This window comes from Pygoscelis adeliae, unplaced genomic scaffold, assembly GCF_000699105.1.
Source record: "Pygoscelis adeliae isolate BGI_AS28 unplaced genomic scaffold, ASM69910v1 Scaffold315, whole genome shotgun sequence".
Classification (NCBI taxonomy): domain Eukaryota; kingdom Metazoa; phylum Chordata; class Aves; order Sphenisciformes; family Spheniscidae; genus Pygoscelis; species Pygoscelis adeliae.
In genome coordinates this window covers 191959-206472 of record NW_008824865.1, presented here as the reverse complement: position 1 = coordinate 206472, position 14514 = coordinate 191959, and the positions used below count along the sequence as shown (strand labels likewise).

The following is a 14514-nucleotide window of genomic DNA, read 5'->3' as shown; positions in this document are numbered from 1 at the left end:
TAACATGAAAGCAGACCATTTGTCCTTCCTCCTCCAAAAATAACACCTCTTATATTTTCTGTTATATCTGACAGTGATCAGAGGAGGAGACTAAATAATAGCAATTTTTAGAAGCTTCTCCTAACTTCACACAGTCTTGAAATAGTAAGAAATAGGCATCTATTCAACGTCACGTTGGTTATAATTTCATTGCAATTTCAAGGGATCTAGCTGGTTCACTTTATAAAGAAATAGAGGTTTTGTATGCTCGGGACTTTATCCAGACCTAGCTAAAATCGATGTTGCTGAAGGTACCTTCTAATACCATGTCTGGACTTGACCCTTACATATTACTGTGATAATGCATTTCATGCACTAAGATCAACACAATTCCACTTCTGTTCTTTGATTGTGATACGTTACATTAAAAAATCCATTCTTGAGAAGCTGCATATCTTAAAATCTTTACAAAATCCCTTGAAATCTTATTAAAAAAAAGTGTCACTACCTTAAAAGAGCAGCCATCCCTAAAGGTTTTAAATAGGAATTCCCTTTTAACTTGTCAAGAGTGTGAAGTCCCTGCCCAGCTATGTAACATTCTTCATATTCCATCTCCATTACAATATGTAGTTGTTGGCTGCTGAAAGGGAGATTAAACAGGTTATCAAGCTGGATGTGATGTGGTTAGCTGGACAGTGTAACTCGGTATTTAGCAACTTCTGTGTAAAGAGCTGTTGAAGTTTATAGTACTACAAGCTTAATGCATGGCGTTCTGATTTATTGCCCTGCAATAGGTGGATATACTCATGAAACATTCCTTAAGACTAAAAAGTCACTCCATCTAGGAAAGGGCAGCAAATGTACCAGTTAATCTAGCATGGCTTCTCCATTAGGAGAGACAGAGAGTTCATACATTTTCTACTCCTTAAGGAGAATAGTCCAATTCATAGCTCAGACAGTTTAAACCCCCTCCCTAAAGAGGCCATCCAAAGAACTGATGACTAAGTATCTCTTGAGTGCAGCTGTCCATTTGGCCATTTTCTGTATTAGGAGCCCTATGAAATAATCAGAAGTATTAGTTTCTGGAGATAGTACAGTTCCATCTGTGCACATGCTCATCATTTATTTATTTCCACCAAAAAAGGGGCTGGCTGAGCTTACAAGTAAACAGTGCCTATCATTTGCTGAACAGGATATGTTCATTTGCAGGTATTTATCATTAATGTTACCTCTCTCTAATGTAGGACTGGAATATCTGCTGTGGATTATGATGAACTAAAAGGAAAAGCAATACAGGCACCGTTATTCATGAGTGATTTGTTCTTAGAGAGGTCAGCACCTATAGTCATAAGATACATATTCAAAGCACTGAGTGGGAATTTAAACTTCCATATCTCCTAAATACTATGTGGAGTTGTTTATCTAAATTGCTATACATTTTATTGGAAGTTCATCTGTATTCCATATACCCTGCCCAAACACAGAAGAATAAATGTGGAGAAAAATGTTCACAGGAATTGCAAAGACTGCACGCTGAAGTGACATGCCCTTGAATGGCCAGCATTAATCAAAACACAACTCTCACATATCTGTGATTCAGTCCCAGGTATAGGGACATTAAAAAAAAAGTTAAAGCAAAATCCATTTGCTTTAACTGCTTTTAATGAAAAGGACTCTAGCTCTAGCATTTCATGCTCTAGCATTTAATGGCAGATGAGCAATTCCAAGCTGTTCATGCTGACATTTTACCTAAGAGTATGATATTTCTTAGAGCAGCTCTGTAAGAAGTTGGATGTATTCTTAAAACAAGAAGAAAGTTATTCAGAACTCTCATTTCTGAACTATGGTAAAGGCCGGTTAAGAAGTTATCTAATTTTACATTTTAGACCCTGTCAAAGAATATGGATGTGCCCCCTGGCCTGAAGTTGAAAATTTAATTAAAAAATGTTTGAAGGAAAACCCTCAGGAACGACCAACATCTTCACAGGTATTACTTAGTGTATTTATTTGTATTGCATCATGATAGATGATACCATGAAGTTGTTGTGCTTCCTAAAAAGGAACGGGACATTTAAGTTAGTAAGAGGCATAGGGGTTTTTCTGTTCTTCTTTTCTGGAACTGAAACAGCTATGGAATATTGCCTGCTCTTGCCATCCAGGAGAAACTGTTCATTGAAATCTACCGACCATTTATTCTAGCCTGCTGGTTTTCTCTGTGTTGCTGTATAGTGATTGCAGCGAAACAGGATTCTGATTACTTCATGGTCTTTACTAGAGCTACGCAAAAAGGACTTTGTTATATAGTATCAGTGCGGTTAGCCTGCACTGTTCATGCATGTGAGAGGAAGAACAGCAGTGTGGATCTGAAACCTACTGTCTGTTATCACACATGGCATTGCTCTTTGAAATGGGTGAAATTTTCAAACATGCCTTAATCCCAGTGACTTCCTGAAATTCTAACAGAAAAATAAGAGTCAACGTAAAGGTGCTCAGTGTACAACGACTGCTCATTAATAGTGGTAATACCAATGAGCAGATGTGCTGAGATACTATGTCCATATTCCATAAAACATTGTTACCCATTGCTTGTTATTTATTTATCACTGCACGAGCCATTGTTATTATCGTGTGCATGCTGTGGCTTTCTTTGTAGGTTTATGAGATCCTGAATTCTGCAGAGCTTATCTGTTTGATGAGGTATGTTTCAATACCCAGCACGTCCACAGCAGAGTGCATGGTAGCTGCCAATCAAAGCTGCAAGAAGGCAGGAGTCTGGATAGGCAATGGAAACACAGAAAAAGCACAACTTTCGTTTGTTAACCTAAATACAGATGGACATACTTGTGAGGTAGGTGGGAAAAATGAAAAATAAATTGCCATTTATTCTAATTTTTTGGCACCCAGATGTATTTCAGAAGAATTAATTGCATTTTAACAGTAGGATATTACTTCTGGAAAGCTAAGCTTTGAGAGAACAAAGATTGCTCATAAGTGAGTCATCATTGTATCCATGAAATGAAGCAGAAACGCAGTTGCTTTTTCCTCTCTTCCTGCCATCCAGCCTGAACTTTCTCATAATAATGTCTTTCCACTACTGGGTTTCTTTCTTCCCCTCAGATGGAAGCTAGTTCTAGCACGGAGGCTAGAACAAGGAGTAATAGCTATCAACCCTTCGTATCTCTACCTCCCCTAACAATCCAGCTAGTCTCTTAACAATTCCTCTCTTCCCATGGATGCCACCTCCTTGTGCCACTTTGGGTGATACCCTCCAGCTCTTTTCATTTGCTTTTTGTATATCAGTCCAGTGCCATCAGAAAAGGGAAAAGGTTTTACCCAGGCTTGATGTGGTGTGATGAACATGTGTGCCAGAACTGAGTGTGACTCATCATCTAAGTTGTTTAAGTTATATTTCCATCAGCCGTCTGTTGACCGTGATACATTTGAATTGGTAGCTTTGGTATAAATTATATGGCTTATTTTTGTAAAACTAAAATGAGAAAAAGAAGTATTAGACCAGTACTTTTTTGTTAGCAATTAAAATGAACATATATTGCAGTGTAGTTCCATTTGCTTAATTCTCTGATGGCTTTGAGACCTTCATTAGACTAGAGAGAGAGAATATTTTTTTCAGCATTCAGCTTAGAGATTTTCCTGTGTACTGTTCGAGGGGTCCCTCCCAGCACATTGAAGATAGATGGTACAGTTAGAGATGTATTCTGCTAATAGGGAATTAGATTTCTTAACGGGGAGGTTAGGCCATGGGTCTGTCCAGGGTCCAAGAGGATTGTACTTTATTTTTATTACCAGCAATTCACTAGCATTTACCCTTACTGAAATCATAACCAGGTTGTTTTTCTTTTTTTTCTGACTCAGGATATCGCAGATAGTAAAATTTTAAGTTTGGCCTTAGTGACCCTTCCTGTTGAGAAAGAAAACTGGATTGTAGCAGGAACCCAGTCTGGTTCTCTGTGGGCACTTAACACAGAAGATGAAACAAGAAGGCATCGTCTGCAGAAAATGTCGGATTCCATCACTTGTTTATACTGTAATTCTCTTTCAAAGCAAAGGTATAAATGAATTTTAAATATTTTGAGTTACATTTTGAAAGTATGACTAAACAGAAATGTTCAGAAAATGGCATCTGTACACTCATGCAGTTTTGTTCAGACAACTGCTTATTTTGCCTGTACTTTCACTTGATTTTGCACCCTGTGTAACTGGATACTACATTCCTGACCACAGGAAATTTGCTTTTAGTGTTCAGTGAAACTCTTGAAATACCAGAGGCTACTCATTTAAATTTTTCTTACCTGATTAAGGCATTTCTAGAATTCATTATTTTATTTTATTTCAGCAAACAGAAGAATTTCTTCTTGGTAGGCACAGCTGATGGCAGACTGGCAGTTTTTGAAGACAGAGCAGTAAAGGTAGACTTGTTCTTTGCTGTCTGTTCTACAAAATACTATCAGTAATATGTAAAGCAACTACGAATAGTAGCTTTATTTCATGCAGCTTATTTTTTAATTACTTCTCTAAAACTAAAAGTAATTTTCTACTGCAGTCTTAGAGGAACTGCACATGTTTTACAATATCTGTTTTAACCAATAGAGTTAAGAGGGGAAATTATTTCTCATTATAGGACTTTGAAAGGCCTGGCAAACTGACTAGAGAGTGACATTAATGGTTGTTATTAAGAATATTCTAATAGTTTTAATCTGCTTTATTTATTGCTGTTATAGCTCCTCCTTTTTGTTCACACTAAATTTTCGTAGAACAGATATCTTCAAAAAGACAATGTCGTTTAGATTTTCTGTAGGTCAGAGTTCTGCTCACAGACCAGATAAAGAAATGCTGGGAGCTGTTTATATCAGCTGGTTCCTGAGGGTTAGCTCCTGACCATATGCAATTTAGAGCAGTTATGGATTTGCAATGCATTGCAGAACTAGAATATGGTCCAGTGTGGGATGTCTCCAAGATATGGATGTGACTTTCCATCCAGTTCTTGAACTGCGCCAGGGGTTACAGAAAGTGTCAGTCCCAGCTCTGTCCCATTTCCGCTCACACAGGCTGTTTTCTATGGGACATCTGTAATGAGACTTTAGTGCTTTGCAGTCTCTAACATTCTGGTACTATACCGTAATGGTGCAGAAAATCTGGCTGTGTAAATTAATTCAGCAGGCTGTGTGGCCTTGTTTTAACAGTTTATGAGTGTCTGTGTACTCCTTGTTTCTAATGGAGAGTATATTTTTTCTTGCAGTGTAAGGGTGCTACACCTTTGAAGATACTAACTATAGGAGATGTTAGCACACCACTGATGTGCTTAAACGAATCTTCATACTTATCTGAAAAAAATATAATCTGGGGAGGGTGTGGAACAAAGATCATTGCCTTAACTAGTGATTTCTCTGTTCAAAAGCTCATTGAAACAAAGACAAGTCAACTGTAAGTTTTTTTTATAAATTGTGTTACTTGGCTCTTCTGTTGTTTTCATTGAAGATTTCTGGCAGTACTTTGATGTAATGTCTTGTTCTAGAGCTCGTTCTTTGAGTTCTCTTGTTTCCATTCTTTTCCTTCCATAATGCTGATGGAATACAGTGTGCATTGAAACAAGATCAGTGAGTACTGTTTAAAGTATTCATTGCTGCTTTTAAGCAAGGGATATGCATTTTTACTATATAAAGGATTTATGAAGTCAGTATCTATTCAGAAAATGTATAAATGCAACTGATCAGTTTTTCTCCCCCAATTGCATTTGTCCAGGCCCTGTTTACTTTATTTAGAATTATACACACATACTTAGCATAGTATTTGTCCTTACATGTTTGTCGGTATGATATGTGTGCATATCTTTGCCCTGTATAGTTAAATAATGTATGATTGCTGACTTCTCATTATTTAGAAATTAGAGACTGAAGTTTTTGGAGTTAAGGGGAATTTTTCCTGAGCAGGGAAAGCAGTCTTTGATTTTACGCTAGTAGAGATCATTACTCTGGGAAATTAATTTGCTTTGGAAAATAATGTGTTAATATAAAGCAAGAAACTAAAACTTCAGTAAAATGCAGTTCAATGGTAAGATGCAAAATATGTCACAGGAATAATTTGAGCTTTGTGGAGGCAAAACTGCACACGGTTTTGAAAATAAAGTTGTCAAAAACAAGTAACATTAGGGAAAATAGCAGTGTTACTGAGTGTCTGCTATAAGGGACCTGTGATATTGAGCTGTTCTTCAAGATGAATTGAAGAGTCAGTGAAATAAGCTAATGCTGTTAAATTGCAGGGCCAATAATATTTTGATACGTGCAGGCACAGATCTGGCATGAGAGACAAATTCATATGTAGAGGAAAATAGTCAAAAAGGCTGTCAGCTGAAGTGAAACAAGAGCAGAGCAAGGTGAACTAAATCTCACTGCTGCTTTTTAGGCTTAGCCATCTTTGTGTTGAGTGACCCTTTATGGTCTTGTGGGCCCTGTGAGAACTATCGAGTGTCTCCAAACATTGAAAGAGCGGCAGGAGAAAGGTGGAGTTTGCCCTGCTGTGATGTGAGCATATGTGATTTGCAGATAGATGAGAAAGATTTATTAATAGGTTTTGGGCGTTAATGCACCTCCAGGGATATCATCAGCATAACTCCGTTACTGTGAGAATATATGTCAAACTGTAGGAAGATGGTAGCAAACCCTTTCAGTTGTATCCTAGCCCAGTTTGGTTTTAAGGCTGAACGATTCTATAAGAGTTAGAGGGAAGCTAACCCCACTCATAATAGTCCAGTTTTTCTACTAGATATTTTCTGTGTGTCTAACTGGAGTTCTTCTCTCTTCTAGGTTCTGTCATAACGCTTACAGTGATGCAAACATTATTTCAATAGCAATAGACAAATCCATCTACTTGGCAAAGAAAAACAGCCATTTTGTGGAAATCTGGGACAAGAAGACAGAAAAACTTTCTGAACTAATAGATTGTGTACATTTTCTTAAGTAAGTGTTTTATTTCAGATTGACAGCCTGATGCGTAGAAAGCTGAATATCAGATTGCCTTCTCTAGCATAGTACCTTAGCCTGCTAGAGGTAAGGGATTTGCCCAGTTCTTTGGGCAAATGTGGAATTCCTTTCCTCTCTTTTGGCCCAGAACTGCAGAATATCCCATATAGAATCTCAATTTTTTAAGACCCTTATTATATTTCATAATTTGTCTATGATTTCAAGAAAATTCATTTAACTCTGCTCAAGAAAGAAGAAAGTCTTTTGCTGTCCTTCGGGTACTAATGCTTTTGCATCCAGTTACTTCCTGCATCCCCTGAATAAGAATGTATTCTCTCTCCAGTGCACAGATTCAGTAGGAGATCAGAGTTTTATTAACAGTGATGGCGATTTTCATTTGCATTTAAATTGTTCCTCTCCCTTAATGTGCCATGTCCATTTCATTTTCATGGTGAGGTTAGGAGCAGCTCTAGGTGTGCTCCTCCCACTTTGCAGTGACATTATTCTCCTGGGAGAGAACAGAGAAGTATACCTGCCTCCTATTTAAAGGTCTTTTGAAGCAGACCAGCTCGGTCTCAGAAGTCCAGTAGTTTTCATCCCGGTTTGTTTCAAGTCAATCAACTGATTAGCATGAGATTTTTGCGGCTTGTCTTGATGAATGATTGTTTAAAAGGTTGGTATTGAGAGAGTGGTTTTAGCAGTTGTGGAATAGTGTGCCACGAGATTTTAATACAAATTCTCTCCATACTCATAGGGACAAGGTGGAAATACTAAATAAGGAATCAAAACATAAACTGCCTTACTCTGGAAGAGTGAAGACAATTTGCCTGCAGAAGAATACTGCACTGTGGATAGGGACAGGAGGAGGACATATCTTGCTGCTTGATTTATCAACACGTCGTCCTGTACGAGTTATAGACAACTTTTGTGATTCTGTTAGAGTCATGGTAACAGCTCAGCTAGGTAAGCAAAACCATCAAATGACGAGTACTTTGAAATCAGTGCCAAGGTTAGGATTTCTGTCTCCTCTTTGGCATGGTGTTCCAGGAGCAGATTAGCATTTTCCGTGTTTTGTTCATTCATTCTATTCCACTGCTGTCATCTTCAGTCAATGTCAGACAGTCCAGTGTTAGCTGAATACAAGCAGGCTGTCATACCTGTGCCCACATAAAACAACAGCTCTTCCCTGGCTTGTCACTGGTCAGCACATGAACGCACCCCACCTTCACTGCGTCCTTATGCCATGCTTCAGCACAGCCTCACCGTCTTCTGTCCCATAACCTTCATCTTGATCTGTGTCTGCCTGTGTTCTTTCTCCATCTTAAGTTTTACGCTTCTGCCTTCTCTGTGGAGCTTGTTAGGATTTAATAATTTTTCCTTAATTGCTTATTGCCTAGTTTTCTTCTCCCATCCTTATTCAGGAATGGTTCTTTTAGGTTTGGGTCACAGGCAGATCACAGCAAAGCTGGGAAAGTGCTACACACTTGGACTCAGGGTGTAGACTTGTACATATGTGCTGTTCCTGTCACCAGGGCCAGTTGTTTCAGGCTGCTGTAGGCAGACAGTAGCTGTGGGGTTTCAGTGGTAATTACGAATAGCCAGAGGAACGTAGCTGAGTATGGGGCATTTCTTGGCTGTTCTAACTTCCTTCACCTGTACACTTTCCTGCATCCCTCCCAAAAGTAATAAAGGCCATACCAACTCAAGAGTTCATTGTACTGCAGTGGTGGGTACGTTTAAAATATACATTACTTCAAAAAGTACTCTGGCACAACATGTGGGTTCCCATCACCTTCCACTGTGTTTTGAAAAAAACTCTGGAGTTCCCTTGTCAGTGTGATTTAAAGTGTGTTTGCTGTCAAAAAAAGACTCTGAAGCTGTTGTTGTGGACTCAGAAACATACTGTTATCCTGCTAGCAAACTTCATAGTTCCAGGCTGCAGATGTTTTCTCATTACCATCATGAACTTAATTTGGGGGCTGGTTTTTTCCTTTCTGGCACCAGAAGTATCCATAGACTACAGTTATCTCACAGTGCTGACAGCGTTGTATGAGTCAAAAAACCTCCATCTTCCTCTGACTTGCCTTTGTCTGAGACAGCAAGTTTGTAGAGTCTGTTCAGTCCTCAGCTGTTAAGAGTGCCAGCTATAGTGTCCAGATTCACTAGCACAGCATTTTCAGTCCTTCTAGTCCTGATAGCTACAATATTAGTACTACAAAGGGACATTTTATTTTTAGCATTTTGTAAAGAATACTTACTATGAAAACAAAATTTCTGCCTCACTTATTACTGTCACTGATAGGGAAAGTATATCGTATGGAATAATACAGTGTGATTTAAAAAGCCTTGAGTCTCATATTCTTTGTTTCTAGTCATCTCAACATTTTAAATCAAAATTTTATGTATAGAAAAGTTAATACTTCAGGAGAAAGAGTTTAGCTGCGTTTGCACAAATCTCAAGAATGGCAAGTAAGATTGATACGTGCAGTTTGATGTGTACTTTTTTCTTTTGATCGTTTTTCCCAGCAATTATTTATAAGGGTTGGGTTTTTTCCTGAATTCAAAGGCTTTGTTTTTACTGGGATTTTCACAGAATCAGTGAAAATGGCACTGAGGCTGCTGAGCAATTCTTCAATAGTAACACATTGCTTGTGTGAAATGAGAGAAGATCGAGGGAAATATTTTTGTATTAAATAGTTTCATTTAAGATTAAAATATGTAATGTCAATCAGATTTAAATATTTCAGGGAAAAGAGATTGCCAGACTTGGAAACATCAATTTTATCTGTAGTTCATCTATGAATATGGAAATATAATGTCTTTTTCTAATTCTCTCACCTAACACATTGACGTATAAGACATGAGACTTATCATAGAGAATGATTTATATCTAAATCTGTAGTTCATTTTGCAAGTGAAAATTTAGACTTCTGTATAGTAAGAAAGGACCTTTGTCTGAATAAGAAACATTATACTTAATTTCTAATCACTTTTTTATGGAGTATGGATAGGACTGGTTGCAGAAAAAAATAGTGATGAAAAATCTGAGCATGGAAGATGTGTATGGTTCCCACCAGCCTTCATCTACCATAAGCAGATTTACATCAATATCAAAGGAGAATATACTGCAGATCTCCACAGGGCAGGAAAAATCTCTCTCTACCTTGCAGAGATCCTGGGGGACCCACTAGAAATGTTTGCTGATTCAGAAGGAACGTATCGGAGGGGGGACACTGCAGTGTGGTCACACAAAACTTCTAAGACTGTGGCTTTCACAGTAAGCCATGCTCCAGTCTACTCATACCCCAGAAACTCCCTCCTCATCTCCCTGGGGGAGTGTGTAAGACTTCATGTATGAAGAGGTGTGGGGTGCAGTGCTGCAGCTGGGGTGTCTGCACACGGAGGGCTGTTCCTTCCCTGGCCTGATCCGTGACCCAGGTACGTAGGCTGGGTCCTGTATTCCTGTACCAGCGTACAGCCAAGGGCTCACTGCCCTCGTTGCGCTGCCAGTAGGACAGGGAGCTGCTGTGGCAGGAGAACACTTAACAGCTTCTATCTATCTTGCAAGAAATTTATAAACAAGTCTTGTTGGGAATAAGTGGGAAGTTGATGTTGAAACACTGGCACATTCAACTTATCCCTCTGTGATCCAACCACTCTGGTCTTCGTAGTCTTTTTTTGCATTATTCAGTAGGCGCCTTCCTATGATCCATCCCCTATTTCTAACTCTCTTCCCTGCTAACTCTCTCTTCCTACCTACGTGCCATCGGTAGTTGAGATAGTTTGTATGATATTTGGTTGTTTTGTTTTTTTCATAACCAAACTGATTACTGGCACTTTGTGTTTCTGCTGTGCACTGGGACTTCATTTGCAGCCTATCCCTTCACTGTGACATCTGTTTCCTGTGACTCTTGCTACCTCTGCTTGCGGCATATAATAGGGCGCTTTGTTCTTGGGCTCGTTCAACAGGCTGGCCAGCTGATCCAGTGCGTATGCCTTTGAACCCTGATAAACCCCTACATTAAATGGAGACGTGAACTATATTGTTTTCATGTCTGGGTTTTTCATGGTTAATGATTTTGAATAAAGGGTCTGGTTGACTGAACTCTGCTTTCTGTCCTCTTAATGGCATGAGGTCATCTACTCCTTTTGTACTTGAATTACAAAGTTCCCATTAAAATTAAAATTTGACATTTTATTTCTTTGAAAAAGGGAGTCTCAAGAATGCAGTCCTGGTTTTGGGATATTGCTATAAAAGTGACACCGAAGACAACAAATATCACAAAGGTACCTGAACTGTGTTTTCTTAATTTGTATTATTAGTGGAGTAGACATTATTATGCTTGACTGCCCTCTGAGATTGGAGAGTTGATGATCATTGTTTGATATAATATTATTGAAACATCATTATTAGTTTTTGTTGTCTTTTGCATTTCTGAGCTTCATAAAAACTAACAGTAACTTCCAAAAATGGATCAGAGGAAGCCACTATTTGAAGTATATAATATAATTTGCTGGAAAACTGTATTTGGAGAGTAAATGTCATTGTCTAATTGGAGAATGTATCAAATGGATTTCCAGAGGGATCTGTGCTAGGCCAGGAATCCTCAATGTTTTCATGAATGATGTGAATGAAGGAATAGTGAATGTGCTTTTCAGATTTGCAGACAATTCTCAGCTAAGACAAAGCCACAAGCACACTGGAGGGCAGGATTAGAATTGACCTTGACAAATAGAACAAATGGTCTGGAAGGAAATAGGATACAATTCAGTAAGGACAAATGCAAGACCTTTTACTTAATTAGGAATGATCCGTTGTACCAACATGAGGAAATGATCAGCTTAAACAGCAGTGCTGCAGAAAAAGGGTTATAATTGATCGCAGGCTGAACATGAGTCAACCGTGTCACGTTGCTGCAGAAGAGGCGAACACTGTTCTCACACCAATCGAAAAGTGGTGTCTCTAAGACATGAGCTAATTCTTACACTGCTGAGTGCTGATATGGCCTCTGCTGGAGGAGCGTATCCATTTGGGACATTGCTGAATGATCTGGGCCATTAGGAATAGTCCAGAGGAGAGAAATGCAACCTGTGAGGAAATGTTGCAGGAAGTTAAGTTGGTTAATATAAATAAAGCTTAGAGAGGACACGATAATAGGCTTCAAATATGTAAATAGAGAGGAAGGGAATAGAGACTTCTGCATATTCCCTGGGGGTAGGATAAGGACTAACCAGCTTCTATTACAGCAAGGGAGATTTAGGTCAGATATCAGGAAAAGCTTCCTGACAATTAGGATAATGAAGTGCTGGAATAGGAAGATAGAAAATCTCCATCTTTGGGTTTTTCTAAGAACAGTTACAGTTGATGCTCTGATCGATGCCCTTCTTCACCTTTATCTCATCCCAGTTTCAGCGACTCCTAAAAATGTGGCAATGACAGTATGAAGTTAAGGGTGGCAAGTGTAGATGAGCTGACTAGAGTAAAATAAGAATCAAACTTACAGCAGTGTTTTTTATATTCTGATATTCCCCGATTATTACCATAAGAACACCTATTGCCTTTTTAGCTGCCTTATTGTATTTAAGAGTGCCATTAATTACACAGAGAGGAATCAGAGACTCCCAGAAACCTTGGGCCTTAGTTTGTGAGCCCCTACGCATGCAAGTGTTCTCAGTTATCCTTATTCCACTGAAAGCAATGTGAATTCTCCATGAATAAAGAGTTGTTTGCATGAAGGGAGATTGAAGAAGTGGCCTTTTCCCAGCATACACACTACCTTCTGAAATCAGTTTTCATTTTTAGGTAACAGTGAATGGGTTTTGAGTCTTGTAAGCATTTAGGGTCTATCTGCTTGGGAAAACAGAGATGAAATTTTATGCAGGCACCTCAGTACTAGCATTAGCTATAACTCAGGTCAGTACCTTATGGCCCACAGGCACCAGAAATGGTTTTTCAAGTGCTTTTAAATTGTATACCTTAAGTTTAGGAACTGGAATCCAAATCACTGTGCAAGTACAAACAGCTTGTAACCCATAACTGCATTACCTCACACATAAAGTGTCATATAACTTATCTTCCAGGTCCTAAGCATCATGCTTCATTGAAACAATTTACGAGTAATTAAAAAAATAAGCAGATAAGCAAAACCACTTCTAATGATGCACTAATTCTTCTCTGTTGCAGTTTCCAATTTTTTTAATTTTTTTTTCCAGAATTACAATCCTGCGTTTCAGTGTGGGACATCAACCTGCCCCATGAAGTGCAAAACCTGAAAAAACATATAGAAATGAGACAGGAATTAGCAGAAAAAATGAAGAGCTTTTCTTTGGACTGAAGAGTCACCCTGCAAGTGCCATTCTCTTTTCTAGTCTTCCATCCTAACTTACTGTGCAATATTTACAACTTCTTGTTGCTGGGGTTTTTAACCAAAAACCAGGAAGAAAATTGCCATGAGAGAGGCAGTTGGTATTCATAGGATACCAAGAAAAAAGAAGGATAAGTTATTTCTAATATTTGAAAGGACAGAAAACTATTGAGAATTTCTCATCTAAAGTGTTATCACGCATCTGTTGTTTACTTGTGAAGTTCTGCTCTCAGCAACTATGGCTCAACTTCAGTACAACATTGTTCATCCGGTTTTTGATCCCAGTTAAATTGGGAATAAGCCAGGAGACTATAAATGGCTCTTATTTACTTCATTATCTCTACTGAGTTGACGCTGTAATAAGAAGCAAAATTTAAGCCTCTGTGTGTTTATTGCAGTTTGCGTGTATGAGTTTGCTCTGATGATTCATGTGTTAGTAATAAGTCAGAGCTCATGACCCTGAGTACATGAGTACAAAATATAAACATTATATTTTTTATAATAGCAGTGTTTAAAGGAACATATGGCGACATTACTCCTTGAAAACAACAGGCAGAATAGTCTTTATTTCTTCCATGAATAACTGACATTTTCTCATTATGATCAGAAAAAAAAAGTTGTGCTACAGTAATAAAGTAGCTCAGAATTCAGAATTTAAATACACCGACAGGCTTCTGCAAGTTGGTGTCCTCTTGCAGTACTGCAGTCTGCCTTGTTCTAGGAGATGCAGTCACATCATTATGAACATTACCATTCACGTATATCTGTTGTACAGCTCACTTTGAAAAGCCAAGAGAAAACACAGGGAGAAAGCTCTGATCTAAATGCTGCTACAACTTGTACCCCAAAGAAAGCAGCATGCTGCTGTAGCCAGACTGCTAGTTCTTAGTCAACTTGCTGGTTTGCTTATCTCAATCTAAAAAAAAAAAAAAGGGAACCTTTTACTTTGATGTTTCTAACGTGTGATGTTTCCACTTATTCTTGTTTTAATTTATATTCTTATTTTGGGGGTAAGCAGCGGAACCTTGAGGAGTGTAAGAATCGGCTACCTCTTGCGTATAACTACCAGAATTTGTTGCCACACATCTTCATTCAAGAGATGCCTTTTGCTGCTCTCTGGCTATAAGTCCAAGCTGCTTCTTACAGCCTGCACTGACCTGCTCTAAGTAAGTGCGTGCCTTATTTCTGTCCAT

The 14514-nt window shown here is 38.5% G+C and overlaps 1 protein-coding gene across 1 annotated transcript in view; it reads left to right on the top strand.

The window, feature by feature from the left end:
• The window catches only part of LRRK2 (leucine-rich repeat kinase 2), a 147318-nt gene extending 133526 nt beyond the window's left edge, over window positions 1–13792 (top strand). The window contains exons 44-52 of the mRNA XM_009324388.1: window positions 1866–1966; window positions 2633–2827; window positions 3853–4046; window positions 4334–4406; window positions 5237–5421; window positions 6801–6953; window positions 7711–7919; window positions 11169–11243; window positions 13170–13792. Of these exons, the coding sequence (XP_009322663.1) occupies window positions 1866–1966; window positions 2633–2827; window positions 3853–4046; window positions 4334–4406; window positions 5237–5421; window positions 6801–6953; window positions 7711–7919; window positions 11169–11243; window positions 13170–13291 (1307 nt within the window). The 3' untranslated portion in view covers window positions 13292–13792. The remainder of the gene's footprint in view (window positions 1–1865; window positions 1967–2632; window positions 2828–3852; window positions 4047–4333; window positions 4407–5236; window positions 5422–6800; window positions 6954–7710; window positions 7920–11168; window positions 11244–13169) is intronic.
• The last annotated feature ends 722 nt before the right edge of the window (window positions 13793–14514 follow it).